General features: G+C 37.1%; 1 protein-coding gene across 1 annotated transcript in view; it reads right to left on the bottom strand.

The window, feature by feature from the left end:
• The window catches only part of LOC307142541 (collagen alpha-4(VI) chain), a 49537-nt gene that overhangs the window by 7236 nt on the left and 22264 nt on the right, over positions 1-20037 (bottom strand). The window contains exons 16-35 of the mRNA XM_079843510.1: positions 18983-19009; positions 18400-18444; positions 16481-16534; positions 16288-16350; positions 16139-16204; positions 15602-15658; positions 12497-12532; positions 12044-12109; positions 11870-11932; positions 11696-11758; positions 9614-9676; positions 9450-9500; positions 8150-8212; positions 7977-8012; positions 7830-7866; positions 7657-7668; positions 7039-7535; positions 5595-5670; positions 2622-3263; positions 259-349 (exon numbers count right to left, since the gene is read on the bottom strand). Of these exons, the coding sequence (XP_079699636.1) occupies positions 259-349; positions 2622-3263; positions 5595-5670; positions 7039-7535; positions 7657-7668; positions 7830-7866; positions 7977-8012; positions 8150-8212; positions 9450-9500; positions 9614-9676; positions 11696-11758; positions 11870-11932; positions 12044-12109; positions 12497-12532; positions 15602-15658; positions 16139-16204; positions 16288-16350; positions 16481-16534; positions 18400-18444; positions 18983-19009 (2108 nt within the window). The remainder of the gene's footprint in view (positions 1-258; positions 350-2621; positions 3264-5594; positions 5671-7038; positions 7536-7656; positions 7669-7829; positions 7867-7976; positions 8013-8149; positions 8213-9449; positions 9501-9613; positions 9677-11695; positions 11759-11869; positions 11933-12043; positions 12110-12496; positions 12533-15601; positions 15659-16138; positions 16205-16287; positions 16351-16480; positions 16535-18399; positions 18445-18982; positions 19010-20037) is intronic.

Below are 20037 nucleotides of genomic sequence, written 5' to 3'. Positions count from 1 at the left end.
TTGCTATTGTGATTAATCAGGTTAGCAAGAAACAATACAGACGCGATCAGCTACAGACGGGCCAAGCACGGCCTACACTTTTGGCACAACGCAAAGACTCAAAAGTCAACACAGTGAGATATTTAGATCACCCTAGTTCAAATCTACAACATCTGGATTATTGAGCCCAGAGTTTAACCGACTGTGTCAAAACACTTACAGCAAAAACACGCTGGAAAAAATATGCTAACCTTTGTGATTTTATGTTCAAAGATGTACCTTTCTATGGTTTGTTGTCCATTATCACCACGGCTTGGCTCAAAACCACGACAATCATGGGTCTCTATCAGTGACCGGGGTAAGATTCCTCCTACAAAACAACACCAGTTTAACTAAAGTTTATTTAAAAACTAAAACCATAAAAAAGCATTTTCATTACTTGACATAAAGTAAATGTTAACTAAAATAAAATACGTTTCTCATTTTCATACACTTTAACTTTATATTTGAACTAAAACTGAATTTTGACAAAAAAAAACATCATTAGGCTACTAAAACTTTAACAAAAATTGAAAACAGAAAATATAAAAATAAAAACATTCAAAATAAGAATGAAAAAATAATATAAATAATAATAATACTACTTAAAAGGTGATGAAAGACTAAAGCATGTTTTTTAAGATGTAAATATTTGTGTTGGCATCTGTTAAAGGGATAGTTCACCCAAAATATTGTGCCAAATACACTCCTTTAGGATACGAACAAGTTTCGGAACGTTTTTTGAGTATGGCCCTGTGTGACTTCATAAAGGGCTGGATTCCTTGTATAGGCACTTCTCCCGGATGAGCGCACACAGGCGTCAGCCAGAGCGAGAGCAATTTGCCCATCAGAAACATAACATTTCACAGTGACACAGTGTTTTCCTGTAGCTCAAACAGTAGAGCATGGCGCTAGTAATGCCAAGGTCATGGGTTCGATTCCCAGGGAAAGCAAGAATTGACAAAATGTTAAAAAAAATTGTACCTTGAATGCAATGTAAATCGCTTTGGATAAAAGCATCTGCCAAATGCATAAATGTAAGCTTCATTCAGGTTACAGTCATTGGCAGCGCTGTCATTTTGTTTTTAGACCACAAAATTTAACAGTCACTAGGGTGGCCATTTCCAGAACACCAAAAAGGAGGACACTTTGCAGAATTTAGTGAGGCAAGAATACTTGCATTGGACTCACAACTACAATACAATTTTGTCCATCATATCAATGGTATCATGATACAGTGATTCTGTAATAGCCTACTCTATTCGTTTTATACCATTTGATCTACGATATATCTTGAAGTAGACCTATGTGTAAGAGGCAAAAAAAGTGTTTGTTCACAGTATCTGTACCCTATTTATTCAAGACAATATGGTGTCTGTTTCAAAAACTGACCACTGAGATGAACCTTGCAAAGTGCACAGTGCCTGAAAACATAACATTTCTAGACTTCTGGAAATAAAAGAAATACATAAATAAACAAATAATCTGGCACAGCGACACAGTGTGCAGAATCCATGAAAAGCGTCTCTCCTGCTTTTTCATATAAATTCATGCTCTTTTGTCCATTCTGGATTAAAAGAGGTGTGACGTTGCAGCATGTTAACGTGATTATATGACGTAGCCAGCACGTCGTAGAGGCTTGTTTACGTTATGCTTATTTATTTGACACCGCTTTCAGCCAATAATTTGTTTGACCAGAGATCTTACGGCATTAGACGCTATGCTGCTGCTTCCCAATAAAGATTCTACTTTGTAGATTCTAGGGTTTGTAGCAACTTTTCAGCGCAACTCCAAACAGGAGGACCAATGAGTGTGCGGCTTGAGGCTGCACTGGACAGGAGCCTTAAAATCTGGACTGTCCGGCCCAAATCCGGACATATGGCCACCCTAACAGTCACTAAAAAAGTGTGTTTCTGGTTGTGAGGGAAAGATAACCTTGTTCAGCTTCACAAATAACCCAGCTTTAAGGGCACAGTGGATGCAGTTTGTTTTCCCGGAGCAGCAACGGCGTTCTACAAGTGTGTTTGTTTGTTCCCGGTCAAGAGTCGAAACCGCAGGCGGCAAGTGAAACTGCATCAAATGTCTGTGTTGGCAATCAGCATGCAAGTGCATATCATGTAAACAACACAAACGTATAGTACTGTATCGAAAGTAATCCAGGGATAATGCCATGTATTGTGTGTATGTGCGTGCTCGTTACTTTTTAGCTCCGCCCACAGCACGCCTCCATGAGCTCGGCTGTTTTCGGAAAGAATCGGTGCAGCGCATCTGTCTTTTATAAATATGATTAATCTACAGACTTTTCGGAGATATGAAGGATGCAATACTAGCCATTGACTCAGCTAAAAATCTTTACTGTTCTACTGAAGAAAAAAAAGACACCAACATCTTAGATGTCCTGAGGGTGAATAAATTAACAGCAAATTTGAAATTTTTGGGAGAACTATCCCTTTAAATTACAGAGAAAGAGGAAAGAAGATGATATATAGAGTTTTTGGGATATTCTTCTCAGGAAATGCAACAAAAAAAAAAGTCTGCAAGTTTACACACAAAACCAGGTTAGTATGCAATTCTATCGCACCGGTCTTATGAATATTCCTTACTGTGGAACATGTGCAGGAAGGCGTACACAAAGCGCGTGGCGTACTCTCTGTCATCCAGGAATACCAGATGCTGCTCCAGAGGAGAGCTGGTGAGCTCCTGCATCCGGGTCCAGTCGAATCTCTGTCCCGCCATGAGGATAAACATCACAACATTCTGACACTTACATAATTTAGACAAATAATCAAACTGAGCTTTGTTGTACCCAGAGTTTTCGCCAAAAACAGCCACAACCATTCGTTTGCTTCGTGGTCTTTCTGCTTTAAGCATAATGTTAGAAATCAACCACTCCAAAGCAAACTCAGGATGGGATGTCCCGCCCACTTGATTCACTGTACTAGAAATATGCCGCTTCATGATACTGCGGTCTTTAAACTTAGTGAAGCTGAACTCCTCGTTGATGTAAGAGCCGCCGTAAATGGAGCTCTGCTGGTAGACGGCTATCCTGGTTTTCCCGTCCGCACTGCTCGGCTCATTGCTCACATCGATCCGGTCTAACAGAGACAGAAGAAGCTCCTTCGCATTAAAATACTGTTGAGTGTTCAGGTTATTAGACCCATCCAGCAGCAAAGACAGGTCCAAGTCCATCTGTAGAGGTGGCGGCTGTAGAATGATACCACACTCTGGGTCTGGGTTACAGCGATCTGGGGAGAATAAACACAGTTGGTTTGTAATCAAAGACCTTCTAAGGCTGCATCCTTATTGAAATAGAACCTCATAAATGACTGATTTGGAAAATCAGCAACTCTGAGCATCATACAAAAGTGGGAAGTAAGCATGCTGATGTTTGCTAAGATAATGTCATGACACAAGTTAGCATACAAATATATAATGCACAGAAATATTGGTTAATTTTTTTTTATTTTTAATCAACATTTCTCTAGCTTTGTCCACCATCATGGATGGATTTTTTAACTGAACGTTGTTGCAATGCATTATGGGATTGACTTCTCCATAATGGATACTTACTAGGAATGCACCAATAGGATTTTTTGGGGACGATACCGATTTTAACAAATAATTATTGGCCGATTCCGATATTTGTCACTTGCCCTCTTATTTGGAATTTTGTCATTAAAATAGATAGTGTTTTGATCATGTTTTAAATCAGCAAAGTAAAAATAAACAAACATTAACTTGTAGCCTACTAGCTAGTTTAATGCTGCATTATCAAATAATTTCTAATAACATAGACTGGATCCATTTAACATTCAACAGAACAAAGACACATATGGAATAAACAGTGCTTTTTAGGTAGGTTTAACAGTTTCCAGGTACAGAAATAAACTAAACAAGTGTTAAATAACACTGCATATTCTTCACTGTATAAATTAAATGCATATATTATTATTACATTGAGACGTAGCTAAATTCTACTGTACAACATTAAAGGTGCACTATGTAACTTTCCGTCCACTAGAGGTCGCCTATTCAAAACAAAGGCGTAGTTTGATGACGCCACGTTTGAGCGCAGAATCTTGGGACATGTGGTTTTCACCTCACAGCCGGTGGAAAAGAATCGGGATAGGACTCGGGCAGAAATCATGTTCATGGATGTGATTATTAACGTTACTGTAGTATGAAGCAGAGCAGGACCGAGTGTTGTGGAGCTGAGCAAGGCCGCTGGAGCGATTGTTAATAAGAAGAGCGGAACACATGCCTCGCGAGCAGCGGGACTTTTATTATGAAACAGTCGCCGGCACCACTTCCTCTTTTCCGGTCATGAGTATGAGGTAACGCAACTCTGTTTATCATATTAGATACATTTGAGTGTGTTGAAAATTAAGTTATGATGTTACTCTGTGCGTTCTCTCGGTGGCTGCTATGACACTTGTTCACACTGCAGTGAGAGTAAAGCGTTTCTGTAAAATAAAAACGAGGGTAACACAGATGTGACGCCATTGACAGGCGACTCCCTCACACGCCCCGGTTCCTTGGGTAAAATAGCAATTTCTCACGATTTACAAATAGTTGGAAACATTTGGGATATTGTAAGTACTCAACTGAACAAAATATATAACACTGGCATAGTGGTTTTTTGATATTTTACTGAAAAAATGTAACATAGTGCACCTTTAATATATTTCTGTCACAATTACTTTGTTAAACTAAACTTTTATTTTGATGGGTTGCCGTGAAGTTTCTGTGTGTGTGTTTATGATATGATAGATTTTGTCGAATGAAACAGTAAAATACTCATGAAGTGACTGTGACATGTGGTTCATGCATTCATGTCCTCATATATCGAGGCGGCAGAGGCTGAAAAACACTGCAAGTTTCAGTGTGTGTGAAGTCAGATGTGTGTGCATCAGCGCCATTCATTCTCACAGAGACACAGTTATGAGTTATTTGGTCAAGAGTAGGGAGCGATTTTTTGTTGTTGGTTAACATTAAAACGCAGACAGCAGCGCAGCAGGAATATTACATAACAATCTTGGATTATGCAACAGACATTACAAAGCTCAGTGCCTTCACGCACTTGTTCATTAACAAACCATCTGTCTTTTTCATTCTATAGCCGATGGTTGTAAATTGATCAAAAATCGTCTGATACATCGGTGCATGTCTAATACTTACTGCTGCTGACTTATAAATTGAATAACATTATATATTTTAGGAGAAAGCATAATTATGCTGTGCAAGCATGCAAACAGCCACGGTCACTTTCATTCATTTAATCAAGCATTAAATTGATTAAAAGTGACAGTAAAAACATTTATACTTTTACAAAAGATTTATTTTTCAAATAAATGCTGTTCTTTTGAACTTTCTTTTTATCAAAGAATCCTAAAAAATAGATTGAAAATATACATTTGAAAATATATTAAAACTGTTGTTTTAAATTGTAATACTATTTCACAATATTTCGTTTTTTACTGTATTTTCTATCAAATAAACATAAGATAAAATCTGAAAAAAATCATACCCACCTCAAGAGTTTGAACGGTAGTGTGTGTGTCTGCACTGGAGCTTACCAAAACAAATGAGGCACTGTTTAATGCGATTCACTTCTCTGTCATTTACAAAAATGTAGCTTCCTGTGTTGTCAACCTGAGAAAAACATTTGAGGTAAAAAAGCTGAAATGACTCTCATTCATAGCTGAGAGCTTTAGCAATTAATCCCAAAACCCAATAAACAAACTGGCATGTGGATGTATAGAACTTTGTGAATGACTATGATAATCTGATGGCACAGAAATCTGCAGAAAGTTCCACATTTTTCAATGGATTTCAAACATCCAGAGAATTCAAAATTCTGGAACTTGTTTGCTTATTACATTATTTTTTATATAATTAGATATTTTGTTATCTAATTTGCTACAATTATATTTCACCCAAAAATGAAAATTCTGTCATTAATTACTCACCCTCATGTCATTCCAAACCCATAAGACTAAAAGCCTAAATTCAATCTGTTCATCTTATAAAGTGATCATGTCTCTTCTGAAAATTTGGAGTAAACCGCTCAATTCATATGGATTAGTTTTACGATCTTTTTATGAACTTTTTGAAGCGTCAAAGTAGTTGCATAGCTGTCAATGAAGGGGCAGAAATCTCTCAGATTTCATCAAAAATATCTTTGTTTGTATTCCGAAGATGAACGAAAGTCTTATGGGTTTGGAACGACATGAGGGTGAGTAAATAATGACAGAATTTTCCTTTTTTGGGTGAACTATCCCTTCAGTCAGGGCCGTAACCACTATAGACATTGAGGGGGACCCCAATAATTAGAAATGGCCAAATTGCGCTTGCACTGCTCTCCTTCACTCCATTACGCTGTGCTCTGTATGTTAGGATGACAAAAAAGGTTTAAAAGTGACATTTTTAGTCTGGTCTGCCTCAGGTCCAACGACGCTCGTCAATGTCAAAATGATTGAGATGGCCAATCAAATCAAAGTAGGCGGGGTTCACGTTCTCTTTTGGCTCGAGCAGTCTTCATATAGACGAGTGCGTCAATCTATCGCTTAATGCCGTTGCGGGGACTCAAAACAAAATGCACACAAACGTGTCCATGCTCTTAATATACAATCATTGAACATCTTCGATTTTAATGAAGAAAAAAAACGATATGAGGGCGGATCAGAACCTGTAACCTTTTTGACACGCTTTACAAAAACTCTACCACCAGACCACTAAGGAATTTGAATGTTGTCAGCGGATTTATGTATTCATTCACTAATGGGAAGAATCTCGTGACTAATGATATATTTGACGCAAATTAATGCACATATTATTTGCAAATAGTGCCAAAATGATTATTTCCCAACTAGAATTAGACCTAGAATTTCGTTCACTGTTCTGTTTTTTTATGCTTTACAAAAAAAAAAAAAAAAATGGTCCCCCCCAAATGTTCAAGACTCATTGTTTGTCATCACAGTCACTAAATATATTGGCATAATATGCTTGTTTGATATCTACCTGCATTGCTCGTCTCACATCAGCAGCAGGACTCAAAGCGATCACTCCGAGGCCAATGTCTGCCCCCTTGAACTCTAGCATTGCTGTGGCGAGGCTTGATTCATCATTCGATGGCCCGTTTGTGAAGAACACGGCCACCTTCCTCATAAGCCTGCCCTTTCGGACTCGTTTGAAGACGTTTCGTGCCACAAAGAGCATGGCTTGTCCTATGTCCCTGTCTTTTGTGGTTGTTTTTACAGTGGTTGCATTTAGAGCTTCCAGAAGAGTCTTCTTTTTAAGGTGGTCTGCAAAACGGACCAGGACCGTGGACTCGATGTTGTAGGAGATGACAGACACCCGAGATCCCCATGGACAATTTGTCTCAGCAATGGAAATGTCTTCCAGTAAGGAGTGAGCTGCCAAAAGCATCTGCTCGAACACTTCCGAAGATACATCTTCAGACACATCCAAGGCTATCACTAGGTCTGTGGGGTAAGCTGGACACTGGGAACGGCTACCTGTAAGCATTGTTGTACAAAAACAACAATGAAATTCACTATTTGTAAAAAGTTTGCAGTTATAAAAGATTATTGATTAATGAGGCAACAAACTGTAGTTAAAGTACAAGACAAAGCTTACCAGCGCAGCAAGCTGTGGAGAAAAAATGAAAGTTTAGATACATTTCAAATGATTTCAAGGTTTATAAAAGGCAAGTCTAAGAGATCACGCAGAGACAAACCAAATATTTTAATGAAATAATGTTCATGTCATTCTGCTTGGTAATCTTTGGATATTTGGTGCTCTGAACTTACCACAGTTTTTGCGTATGTATTCGACCAGGTCACATTCCTTTATGTTGAGAAGCAGAAATGGAGGACAGAAAGAAAACAATGACATTTCCTGAACTTTCTGAGTAATTTAATACTGTTTAAAGATAATTTATAGTAATGTGAACCTACAGGCATCGAACTGATTCCAGGAAGTCCTTTTTCACCCTACAAATAAAATTGAATTACATAATGAATTCAATAAATAAAGATGAACAGAAACATCTTACAGTAAATCATCAGTACACCTGATTTACATGTTCATAAACTGACATCGTTTTGTGAATTATATGCAAATGACTGACCCTGTGTCCGTCCATCCCTTTTTCTCCTGGAACACCTTGAATACCCGGAGGACCAGTGTTCCCCTGATCACATCAATACACGATAACACAGCATAACTGCATAAACTTTATAGTATATTGCATACATACAGTACCTTCTATATAATGTTATTATGCAAGTAAATTGAAAAGGAAATGCTCAAATAACATGATTGCTTTTTTGGACGTTAAAGGAATGGTTCACGCAAAAATGAAAACTCTGTCATGATTTACTCACCCTCAACCTGTATGAATTTCTTTCTTCTGCTAAACACAAAAGAAGATATATGGAAGAATATGGGAAACCAAACAGTAGCTGGGTCCCATTGACTTCCATAGTCATTTTTTCATTCTATGGAAGTCAATGGGGTCCATCAACTGTCTGCTTACCGACATTCTTTGTGAAATTCAGGTTTGAAACAACTTGAGTGTGTGTAAATGATGACAGTTTTCATTTCTAGGTGGACTATCTCTTTAACTTTTCAAATGGTTCATAAATAAGCAAAAAGAAAATGAAATGAAGTTGTACCGCTGTTCCTCGATAACCTTTATGTCCTTTGCTTCCACTGGATCCTTTGGTACCATCCTCTCCCTATTATTATTATAATAATGTTATATTACTTTAAAATTATTATTATTAACATTTACACAATTACATGAAATGCCAAGTAATGAGCTGCAACTGATGTTTGATTAGCTTTAACACACCTGCAATCCAGGGAGGCCAAAGTATCCATTGCTTCCCTAAAAGCAAATTTATTCTGTTACGTGAATATCCATAAAAGTAGACAAGAGAAAACAAGTTACTGTATTTTTCGGAAAAGTCACATTACTGTGTAAGTCACATTTTATTATTACGTTCAGAAATAAAGTAAATAAAATGACATGTTTACAAACATTATAAACATGTATTTTACCTCCACTCACGTCACAACATATTATAGTTACATTTAATGGTATTCAGAAGACAATATGAATGAAAAATATGAGATTAAAATGATAGTGGAATTCATTTTGAACAACATGTATTATGACCGCCAAGCCTAGACATATTTATTTAAAGTGAAACTGGAAGTAATGGCGTGTGGGAAATGCACTATACAAATAAACTTGCATTTCTCTCTCACTGGGCCAATGAGAGAGTCCAAATGTGTGCTTTGCTTATGTACTCTAAGCCGCAGCATGTTTCAGATGATAAAAGTGTCTTATATTCCGGGAAATATGGCAAATAGAAAAATTAAAAACACTTTTATGGTATGATCTTGAGACATATCAAAGGTACCTTCTGTCCTTTGGGCCCAGCAGGTCCATACCCATCTCTTCCATCTTGTCCCTGTTTACATAAAGTCATTCATTAGATTGGAAAGTCACACCAAATTTTTCCATATGATTTAGATGGACATTTGAACATTTTCAAGTCAAAGATGCACAAATGCACCAACTGACCGGTTGCCCTTCGAATCCCTCCGGCCCCAGCGCTCCCTTGATCCCTGTGTCACCCGGTAGACCCTAAACACAAGCAGGCACACTTGAAGAAAGAGGAGCACAAATTTGCTCTACAACATCATATGGCCAGAGAGCAGTATTACATAATATACTTTAGACTAGCCAGGTTTTAATTTGCCTAAATAAAAGCCAATCAAAAAATTATTTTGAAATTCAGATATAAAGTAATCACTCAGAAGACATTTCTGGCTATTTGTGTTTAAAGTGCCCCTATTATGCTATTTTAAAGGTTCCTAATTTAGTTTTGGAGGTCTCCTACAATAGGTTTACATGTATCCAAGGTCAAAAAACACTAATATTCTCATAATATACATTGCATTAATTTATCAAAAATCAACCTAGAGAATAGTATCCACATTAACCTTTTTGACTAGTCTAAATGTATAATTATTATTATTATTATTGTTACTATTATTATTACTATTACTATTATTATAAATTACTACTGCTACCACCACTACTACTACTATTATTATTATGAACATTATTGTTGTAACTACCACCACTACTATTATTATTATTACTAATATTAATATTAATACTATTATTATTATTGTTATACATCACAAATGTTTCCACCACAATCACTCTTATTATTATCATGAATATTATTATTACTACTACTAATACTATTACTACTTTTATTATTATTATTATTATTATTATTATTATTAATACCATTATTGTTATTATAAATTAGAAATGTTACCACTACTATTACTAATATTATCATGAATATTATTGTTGTTACTACCACTACTACTGCTACTATTACTATTGTTGTTATAATTATTGTTACTATTATGATTACTACGATTATGATTATGATTCTTGGTTTTACTTGGTTCTCAGTCTCCTTTTTTTTGTTCTCTCTCCTCTTCTCTCTTCTGTACGTGCATGTATATCATTGATCTTCTACATTGTATACACTACGGTTTAGTCAATACAACAACAAAAAAAGTTTCTTTTTAATTATTTTTTTTTAAATGACTGAAACCATCTTTAGGAAATAAGTATTTGAAGTGTAATTGAATTGTTTAGTTTGTCTCACGTCCAATGTAATACATGGAGGGGTGGGGTTTATGAGCTATACTGGGACCAACCACCGGGGGGCGATCAAGGCGCGGAGGCTTCAGTTTCTGAGAGGAGTGCTGCAGGCTTGATTTGGGGTGTGTCTCAATCAGCTCCCTAGTTCAGTAGTCAGGGCACTGATCAGGGAGTCAACCCATTGACTTGTGTCCTGATCAGTGCCCTGACTACTGAACTAGGGAGCTGATTGAGACGCACCCTTGGTCTCAATAAATTTGTCCTTTCTGCGAGCCTACTCTGCTCTGATTGGTCAGATGTCCCAGTCTGTTGTGATTGGTCGACTGCTTACAGTGTATGTCAGAAACGAAGCATCAATTACCATATCTGAATTTGTGCTCGAGAGGCTTCTTCAGTGCTTGATAAACAGTGATACGACTGATGGCATCGATTTTTCTGTATCAATTTCAGCGCGAGTCCTCATCCTTTCGAAGAAGGGCCGGGACATTTTTTAACTTTATGAATGATTATTTTATAGAAGGTTCAAGTGGTGTGTGTAAGGAATCAGAAGCAAGCAGAGCCAATATGGCTGTTTCTAAAGCACGCAGTGCCATCTGCTGTTAAAAATAGATCCGAATAAATTTGAGAGAGAATCGCGATGCAGTCGGAAAATCTCCGAATTGATCCATTATCAACTTGCGATGCATCGAATTATTGATTTATCGATTTATCCCAGACCTATTTTGAAGTGCATGCAAAGTGGATTCGCAGCGCCGAAAACTGAGTCTTCTCAACATGTCGACAACGCAAGCCAAACTCTTCCAGGCCTCAGCTACAAATACAGCGGTTGAGTGCGGGTCAATGAAGACCATAGGCTGGCATTATGCAAATGTGTTACACTGTTACATATGTTTGTAACAGGAAGTGAGACTGCATAATATGGGTACTTTTGAGAAATGAGTCAGGAAAAGAGAAAAGAGGAAGAAGATGCCATACCCGTGGCCCTCTGGGTCCTCGACCTCCCTTTGAACCCTTAGCTCCAGGAGAGCCAAAGGGTCCCTATGAAAACACAGACAGTTCTCTCAATATTCATCGTATTCTTCTCTAGGTGTTCCATATCATATATATTTTTTCATACATAAACATGCATCTAAACAATTGAATACACACCGGAATCCCAGGAACACCTGAATGACCACTTTCTCCTGGAGCCCCATTTATACCTGGTGGTCCCTGAACAAGCAAAAAAATAAATAAACATAAAACATAAATTCCAACATTAACATCTGAAATCTGTTGTCTTTGTGTCTGTTTTAAATGGGTGTGAACGGTCGTAGTTCTCACCACTTGTCCAGGGTAACCAGGAGGCCCTGGCTGTCCAGCTTTTCCTTTTTCATTTGAAGATTCACCCTACACAGATTCATATTAACCACAGCAGAAATTAACAGAACATATTATATTAGAAGAGAACAGAATAGAATATATTAGAGAAAAGAATGTTAGAACAGAAAAAAATCCACTTATTTAAAAACATAATTGAATAGTGTATTAGTATAGAACTGAGAACAATACATTTAAAAAAAAAATGGAATAGATTATATAATAACACAGTTAATAATAACAACAACAAATCAGATTACAAGTATATAATAAACACCAGATTAGAATAAACAAGATTAAAAAAGAATACAATAAATTAAATTAAAATACAACCAAGTAGAATAGATCAGGTTAAACAAAGAACAGAATGGAAAAGAACAGAACAGAATTCTATGCGTGTTCTTCATGCTACATTACCGGGAATCCTTGTGGGCCTTTTCTTCCTGGAGCACCCTACCAAAATACACAGAGAATTTATCTGAAGGATTACATTTCTTTACACTTATTTCATTCATTTTCTCTTCTGATGAAGGATATTGAGGCAGAAAAAGATGTCAGTGTCACATGATCCTTCAGAAATCATTCTAATATGCTGAGTTGGCCATTTTAATTATTATTATCACATGTGAACTCAATGAAAAATGCACGACACTGCATTACAGGGTCTTTTCTCAGGATCCTTTAAAAGGAACAGAAATTATTTATGGGTTCACTGTCATTTTAATGCTTCCTTGTTGAATAAAAGTAAAACTTTCTTAACAAAAACGTGAGCCTAATCTTTTGAACCTTAGTCTATATCTACTAGCGATGTAACGGTACACACAACTGGCGGTTCAAAATTGCTTTTTATTTATTTTTATTAAACAGTGGTTTACTGAAAAAATAGTGTCTGTCCTTAAATTAATTAAATTATAACTAAGTTTATTAAAGATATTGCTGTAAACTATATAGGGATCCCTTACTTGCACATTACTATTAAAGGTTAACAACAGGGCCCAAACTATTAGCCTATATTCAGTTGCTATTTATTTTTAGATATAATAATCAACACTCAAATAACATTGTATGCAAACATGTAAACTTCACATAAGGCAGTTTTTGCATTCATTTCTAAATCTAATAATAAAATGTTTTTTTCTTCAATTCGTTCATTTAACAATCGATAATCATTTATACACAGTGTCTGTCATTTTCATGACCGTTTATTTAAACAAACATTAAATAATCAAGACATCATTAACAGGTTAAGTAGAATATAATGAATATATAGGCTAATATAGTGCATATATTTAGTGAAAGAGTTTATTTCTTTAGTGAACTAACAGTTTTGGACACTGAATGACTTCTGAGGTAAATGTGATGCTACGTGACATTGCTTACAAGCCGTTTTATTTCTTTCCGCAGTTGAACATTTTCTTGAGCGATTACACGACATATGATGTATCCTCAACATACCTTAAGATATTAATTTGTGTTTATTCTTTAGGAAGAGATGATCGCGTTCACTCGCGCGCCCGCTTGAACTGACGCGCCTATACAGTGATCAGTCACGTCACATTAAAGAGCGTCAAAACGGCATTCATTGTTTGAATTTCGTGATAAAATGGACTGAATACTTAATATGTTCGTGTGGGAACTAGGATTGAAGTGTGTTCCGCGCTTTAAACAAGCCGACTGTTCACTGTTAAAGATTGCATTTGGAACCGTTCGGTAAGTATACGTGTAGCCTTCCGTTACCAGGGGCGCCGCTAGAAATTTTGGGCCCTATGAAAGAATATGAAGAATATGTGCCCCACCGCACCAACCTAGCTATCCAAAATCTTTGTCTGCAATTTAATAATACTGACCATTTGACCTATCGGTAAGCCCCTCCCCTCGAACGCATATGAGCCAATAGCAGTTGAGTATCAGTTGAGCTGGGACCGGAGCTCGGACATCTTAAGGCTTCAGCGCCATAGAGAAACATTGGAAAATCCAAAGCTCTCAGCGGTTTCATGGTGTTTATGCTACAAATATGCTAAAATGTCGTGCCTGAGGTACTGTAACACTGATTCCAGGTATCCTGAGAGGATTTTCTGTTTGTCATACTCTCGTTAAGTTACGATTAAAGTCCCTGCTAACATACAAACCGAATTAACTAACTGTTCTCACGTCATGTAACACTGTAGGTCAAAAACACGAAGGTCTACATTTCAGTGCCTCTCCATATTAAACTGGTTATATGTAAATTAATTTAATTTTAGATATGTTTAAGGTCTACATTATCTGTCCTACTAAGGAGGACTCTTATTTTGATGAGTATTATAGTCTACGGGCAGTGAAAGGAAGAGCTCGCACGCAGTTTATCAGAGTTGTTTTGCAGATACAAAGTTTACCAGTTATTAACTGCACCCTCGAAAAGGCACACGGTCTGTGTATATGTTTGTTTACTGTTAGTTGTATGAGTGTTTTTGTGTAATTTGCTGTGTATGTTAATGATAATGCAACGGAGAGAGAGAGTTTGTGAATGAGCCGTTAATGCGCATTTCTTATGCTTTGTTTGTTCAGCTCTTACAATGATTTTTTTTTGGAGTGAAAAAGGACATTATAAACTTGATAAACCTTCAGTAAAGTTTGGCCATCATTCGGACGGGATATACGCTACATTCTGTGTCCAAAAACATCTTGCGACAAGGTTTTCACACTGACAGCTGTACATTGTAAGATATAGCAACTCCGTTTGTTTGTCCGAGTTAGCAACAGTAACTAAGGGGGTGGGGCTTACCGATAGGTCAATTAAGCTCTGCTCGCTCAACCCAGAATGCCTTAATTGGCAGATGAAACATTGATTAAAATTAAGATACAATTTATACAAAACAAAATTTAATTTAAAGAAAGGCTTTCTACAGAACAAAACTTAATGAAGTGGTCACAATCATGTCTGACCCACTCCATGTCTCCTGGCAGTGCACATCTTATGATGTGTCCTTTCTAACTCATGCTGTTCACTTTTCATAATCAACATTGACAGATTGACAACAAAGATAATCACATTATAATATTTAAACATAAATATAAAACTAAATACATTTTCTTAATGGCTACAACAATTAAAGTAGCTATACTACAGTGCAGAGAAACTTCATGTCGGAGTGGGATTTGAGCAAATGGTCCGTGAGTAGTTCGTGAGAGGAGCGTTTTGCTGGATTTTGCCAGAAATGCAGAAATAAGCCATAATTTTGTTATATTTGTAACTCTTTGGTAGATTATACATTTATAATTTCTATTGCATTACTACTAGTACTGTTACTACTAATAAAACCAATCTCTGGGGGCCCCAAAAGTGCGTGGGCCCTTAGAATCGTCCTAATTTCCCCCCCCCTCTGCGGCGCCCCGGACCGTTACACCCCTTATTTCTACCTGTATCACATGTAAATGCTATATGATATTGTGTACAAATGTTTTATCATGATTATCAACCAATCACACAAGTAACGAGCGACACTTGAATAGTAGCCTACAGAAACTATAGGTAATACTCACAGGATCACCGTTATCTCCAGGTCTGTCTGGTGAGAGTCCAACTAACCCTGGGTCACCCTGATAAGAAAACATAACACACTTTTACTGATATCGGTTACACACTGGATATTCTTGTAACATGCTGAAAAATGTGGTTCTAAATCTGATATGTTTTTGATACTTTATCCTCCACTTTTATTAAAGTTCTTCATTTAAAAAATATATATATATTAAAAACAGTCAAAGTGAGAACGAAAAAAGGAAAGCCATTTCAGAGGAGCAGTACCAAGTGTGTTCATGTCAAATTACACAAATGTGTTAGTGGTGTTATAATTGACAATGCAAATGTGAACATGTAAGTGTTGGCAGCCTATAAAAATACAAAGCCACGTGGGAGGAATTTACAGTAGTGTGTTTATATAACCACACAGGACGAACGTAATTATACAACATCGGACTTACAGCAGATCACTACTGAAACAGAAACAATCTGTCGCTCTCACACAAACAAATCGTGCTAACATCTTCCAGAAGGAGTTAAAAAAAAAGGACACTCACCGGGAGCCCGGTATCTCCTTTCTCGCCTTTTGGACCTAGAATTGTGTTGTCTATTCCTGGCACGCCCTGTAATGTAAACAGAGAATCATATACAGACAAATCAGGTCGAGTTGTTTAGACATTAAAAACAAGTACTATAAACACCTTACAGGATCTCCTCTCAGACCGCTGTGTCCCTTAGGTCCATAACTCCCTTTGAAACCCTTCATACCCTGAAAGACAAAAATAACATGACCTACTGAGAAAGCCACTTCTTCCTGCTTATACTAACTGTAAAATGCAGACATCTGTGATCAAACAAAACAGATAGCATTTGTGATGTGTGTGTGGTTGTGTAGTTACAGCACTGCCCGGGTCTCCTTTAGGTCCTGGAAGCCCATTTAGACCAGCATCGCCCTGCACACAACAGAAATAGAGAGTACAGCGAATCAATCCAAAGACAATGCGGTGCTTGCAGTTTCATATAGGTCACTTAAATTGGGTTTAATTTATCGCAGTGTTTAAAAGGCAGCACTTTATATTCCTCACACACATTTATTTATACTATTTATTGCTCATCATACTTATGGTTAGGGATATTTCAGATCTGAAACTTCCTCAAATCATGCGTCTGTTGAGAAAGGGCGTGCTACTTCTTTTCTAGGTGGTCAAACTTACGAATTTCACTGGATGATATAACAGGCAAAAAATACAGATTCATTCAGACTAACATTGAAAGAGGGAATGTTATACTTATAGAAGGCATAACTTCCTAAATCCTAAAATTTAGGATTACAGTTTGTAAAATCTCATATTGCAGGGTTCCTACACATTTTTTATTTAAAAAAATGCCATGCTTTTCCAGACTCAACATTTTCAGACCGTATTTAACATTAATGGTTCAGACCAGCATTATATTTGGTATATAGAACAATCATTTGTTAAAATTTTCTCTGTTTTTTTCCCATTGGTTTTCTCGAAATGTAACATGCGTTTACATGATGAAAAGAAACCTAAAACGCTTTAAAACCTGCATATATTCACTATATGTGTAGACCATAGGCTGTAAAAAATATGGACGTAGTGTCCGTGACGTCACCTGCAGGTTTCTGAAGAGCAGTTTTGAAGCCCAAAGTGGGCACGTCTTGTCTGGCTATCACAAGACCAAGCTCAATTTAAGATTGAACATTGGTCTGGGGAGTCTGCTCTGTATTTTCTACTGCACAGGAGGCCTGATCAACGAGCATAAATTAAATGACTCTTTACGCAATTGGATAGTCCTTCAACCAATCAGACCACAAGAGCCGTGATCAACAGGCAACGACCCATCGCTTCTCTAAATCCCCGGCAGATAAGGCTGGGTTTACCCAGTCTAGGGTGCTGTAAAGTTGGGCATTTTAACATGCGGCTCAATGAGATTCTGCTCCCTTCTGGAGCCTGTCTCTAGTGGCCAGTCGATGAAATGCAGTTTAAGTCACTTCCGTATTGGCTTCAAGAGGATCTGCGGGAGGTTGCCGCTTGGTATCAGTTTGATACTGCAATTGTGGTTTGATTTTGCATGATCACTAAACAGCAAAGTACAGTCTAAATTAAATGATCGTTTGCTTCTGTATATGTTGCTAGTTTGAGTGGCACACGTACATTTGTTTAGTGAAATAAAACAAAAAAATGTGCTTATGGTAAAGAAGACAAACAGTTTTGTGTAATGAAAATGTGCGCCGTCATGCTCGAAAATCACTAAACTATCACTAAACTTTAGCCATAAAATCACTCAACTTTATATTCTCTATAAATCCGAAAAGAGGAAATAGTCTGGAAACACAAAGATTTTTCCGTACTCTGTTTTCTCCCCATATCTTTCCAGACCTGGAAATTACTCAAATCAAATTCCACACTTTTCCAAACTGTGTAGGAACCCTGATTGAATGAAGTTTGTGTATGTGTTTGAGATCTTTCTTGCTTCCATTTAAGTGTCTATAACCAAAGATGACGTTGCTTATGTGTTGGTTCTCAAGATAGTTGCCAATAGCAAATATTAAGGGGCTGTCACAACGTTTCATCGTTTCCATCTAGAAATCTTTGCAAATGATGTCTCTGCACAATGCACATGTTTTGCTAACTTAATTCTGTAATTTTTCAAAACAATTTCACAGTTTGAATGCAAAACATTCAGCCAATATTTGTATATAATACTAATATAGATTAATTAATGAAGCATTCATCATATTCATTTAAGATACTGTGAATGTAAGATTGGAAAAGAGGTTGAGGAGAGAAATAACCTGTTCTCCATCCACTGCAGCCAGCCCGTCTTCCCCATGTTCTCCCTGTCAGACAGAGGTCAAAGGGTCACACACACTTACAGTCATGTTTAGGGAAGTAATCAACAACCACTGAGCAAATAAAGATGAGAGTCTGTACTTTTTAATGACCCTACACATAACATCTGCAGCTTGGGAAAAGGCAGACTCATGGAAACCATTAACTTCACAGCAAAAATCATTATTTTTAATGAGAATTGTTTCTTGAGTGCAAGCACATTTTCACTGTGAAAAACCATCTTCTGTCATTGCAAAACTATTCAATAAAAAGATCATATTTTGCTTCTCATGAAAATGTATTATAATCTGTTTATTATGTTTGTTTATGTAATTGAAAACAAGACAAAGATACTCATTATAAAGCTTTACAGTGTTTTGTGCTATCTACATTGTAGTTGCAGAAAAACCCCCCCAGCAGAACAAGCACTCAGAAAGCACTTTAGAAAATGATTCGGCTTATATTTTTGTCCAAACAAAATTGTTTAAGTGGGAGCAATAAAAGACCTAACAAGCAGTAAACAAAATAATAACTCTTGTTACTTACTCTATTTCCATTGTTGCCTAGTTGGCCCTATTGAAATGAGATTAAAACATTTTCTTTATTCAGCACGGCTGTAAAACACAATCTCATCTGATTGATATTATAAAAAGGAACATTTAAACACTGACATCAACAAATCCTAGGCATGCAGTTAATAACAGCCATGCAGGTATCATGTATTTATCCCTGAAATGAATGTTTTCACTAAATAGCAAAATATTAAACCATTTTACTTTTTACATTTGAAATACAAGTGGTGTACTAAAGGACCAAAACACAGACCATTGAAAATGAAGGCATGGCTGCCCACATTGCACTACCGGAACACGACAATACATCAAGGCTGCGTTTCCCAAAAGCATCGTACACCTACGTTGATCGTAGGGACTGTTTGTGGCCATTTTTCTACGATCAACTTAGGCTTCCAATGCTTTTGAGAAACGCAGCTCAGAGCCGTTTCCCTCAATGCCTCTGTAATAGACCAGCCTCGACGACCGTGTAAACAATAACATGGAAACGGAAACTGCAAGCTTTGCTGACTTTGTGGTCCTTTTTAGCAGCCATTGTGCAATTCACCCTTCGCCGCAAGTCTGATTGACAGGCGATCTGACCAATCACATCGCCGAATCTGCCATTTTGTCCGACAAAGCAGTCAGGAGAGTTAGAAGATTAACGTTGGTGGACTTGAACTTGGAAAAACGGTGTGTACTGACGTCTTTCCGCGGTTGAAACAACATTTATTTTAGTGTTCATTCATGTTTATTTCATGCTTATCAATGAACTAGTAGAGATAATCGGTTCATGAGGCGCTACAGCGATCACGACACATTAAAGAGCCACAAAACGGTATTTACTGTTTAAATTTCTTTAAAAAAATGACCATTTCGAAGTTGAGACTTTGTTTCATATCAAAAGTAACTTGCTCTGTCCTGTCTGTCGGCGTGTTGTCAGTGTCCTCTTTGCTCCGTGATGTATTTTCTCAACGTGAGAACGTGTGTGTGGTGTGAGAGCGCCATGGCTTGTCGGACATAGCAACAGTAACTAAGGGGGCGGGTCTT

The sequence above is a fragment of the Gobio gobio genome, assembly GCF_949357685.1.
Source record: "Gobio gobio genome assembly, chromosome: 18".
Taxonomy (NCBI): Eukaryota; Metazoa; Chordata; class Actinopteri; order Cypriniformes; family Gobionidae; genus Gobio; species Gobio gobio.
The sequence above is the reverse complement of the archived record's forward strand: the minus strand, read 5'-3'. Positions and strand labels throughout refer to the sequence as shown.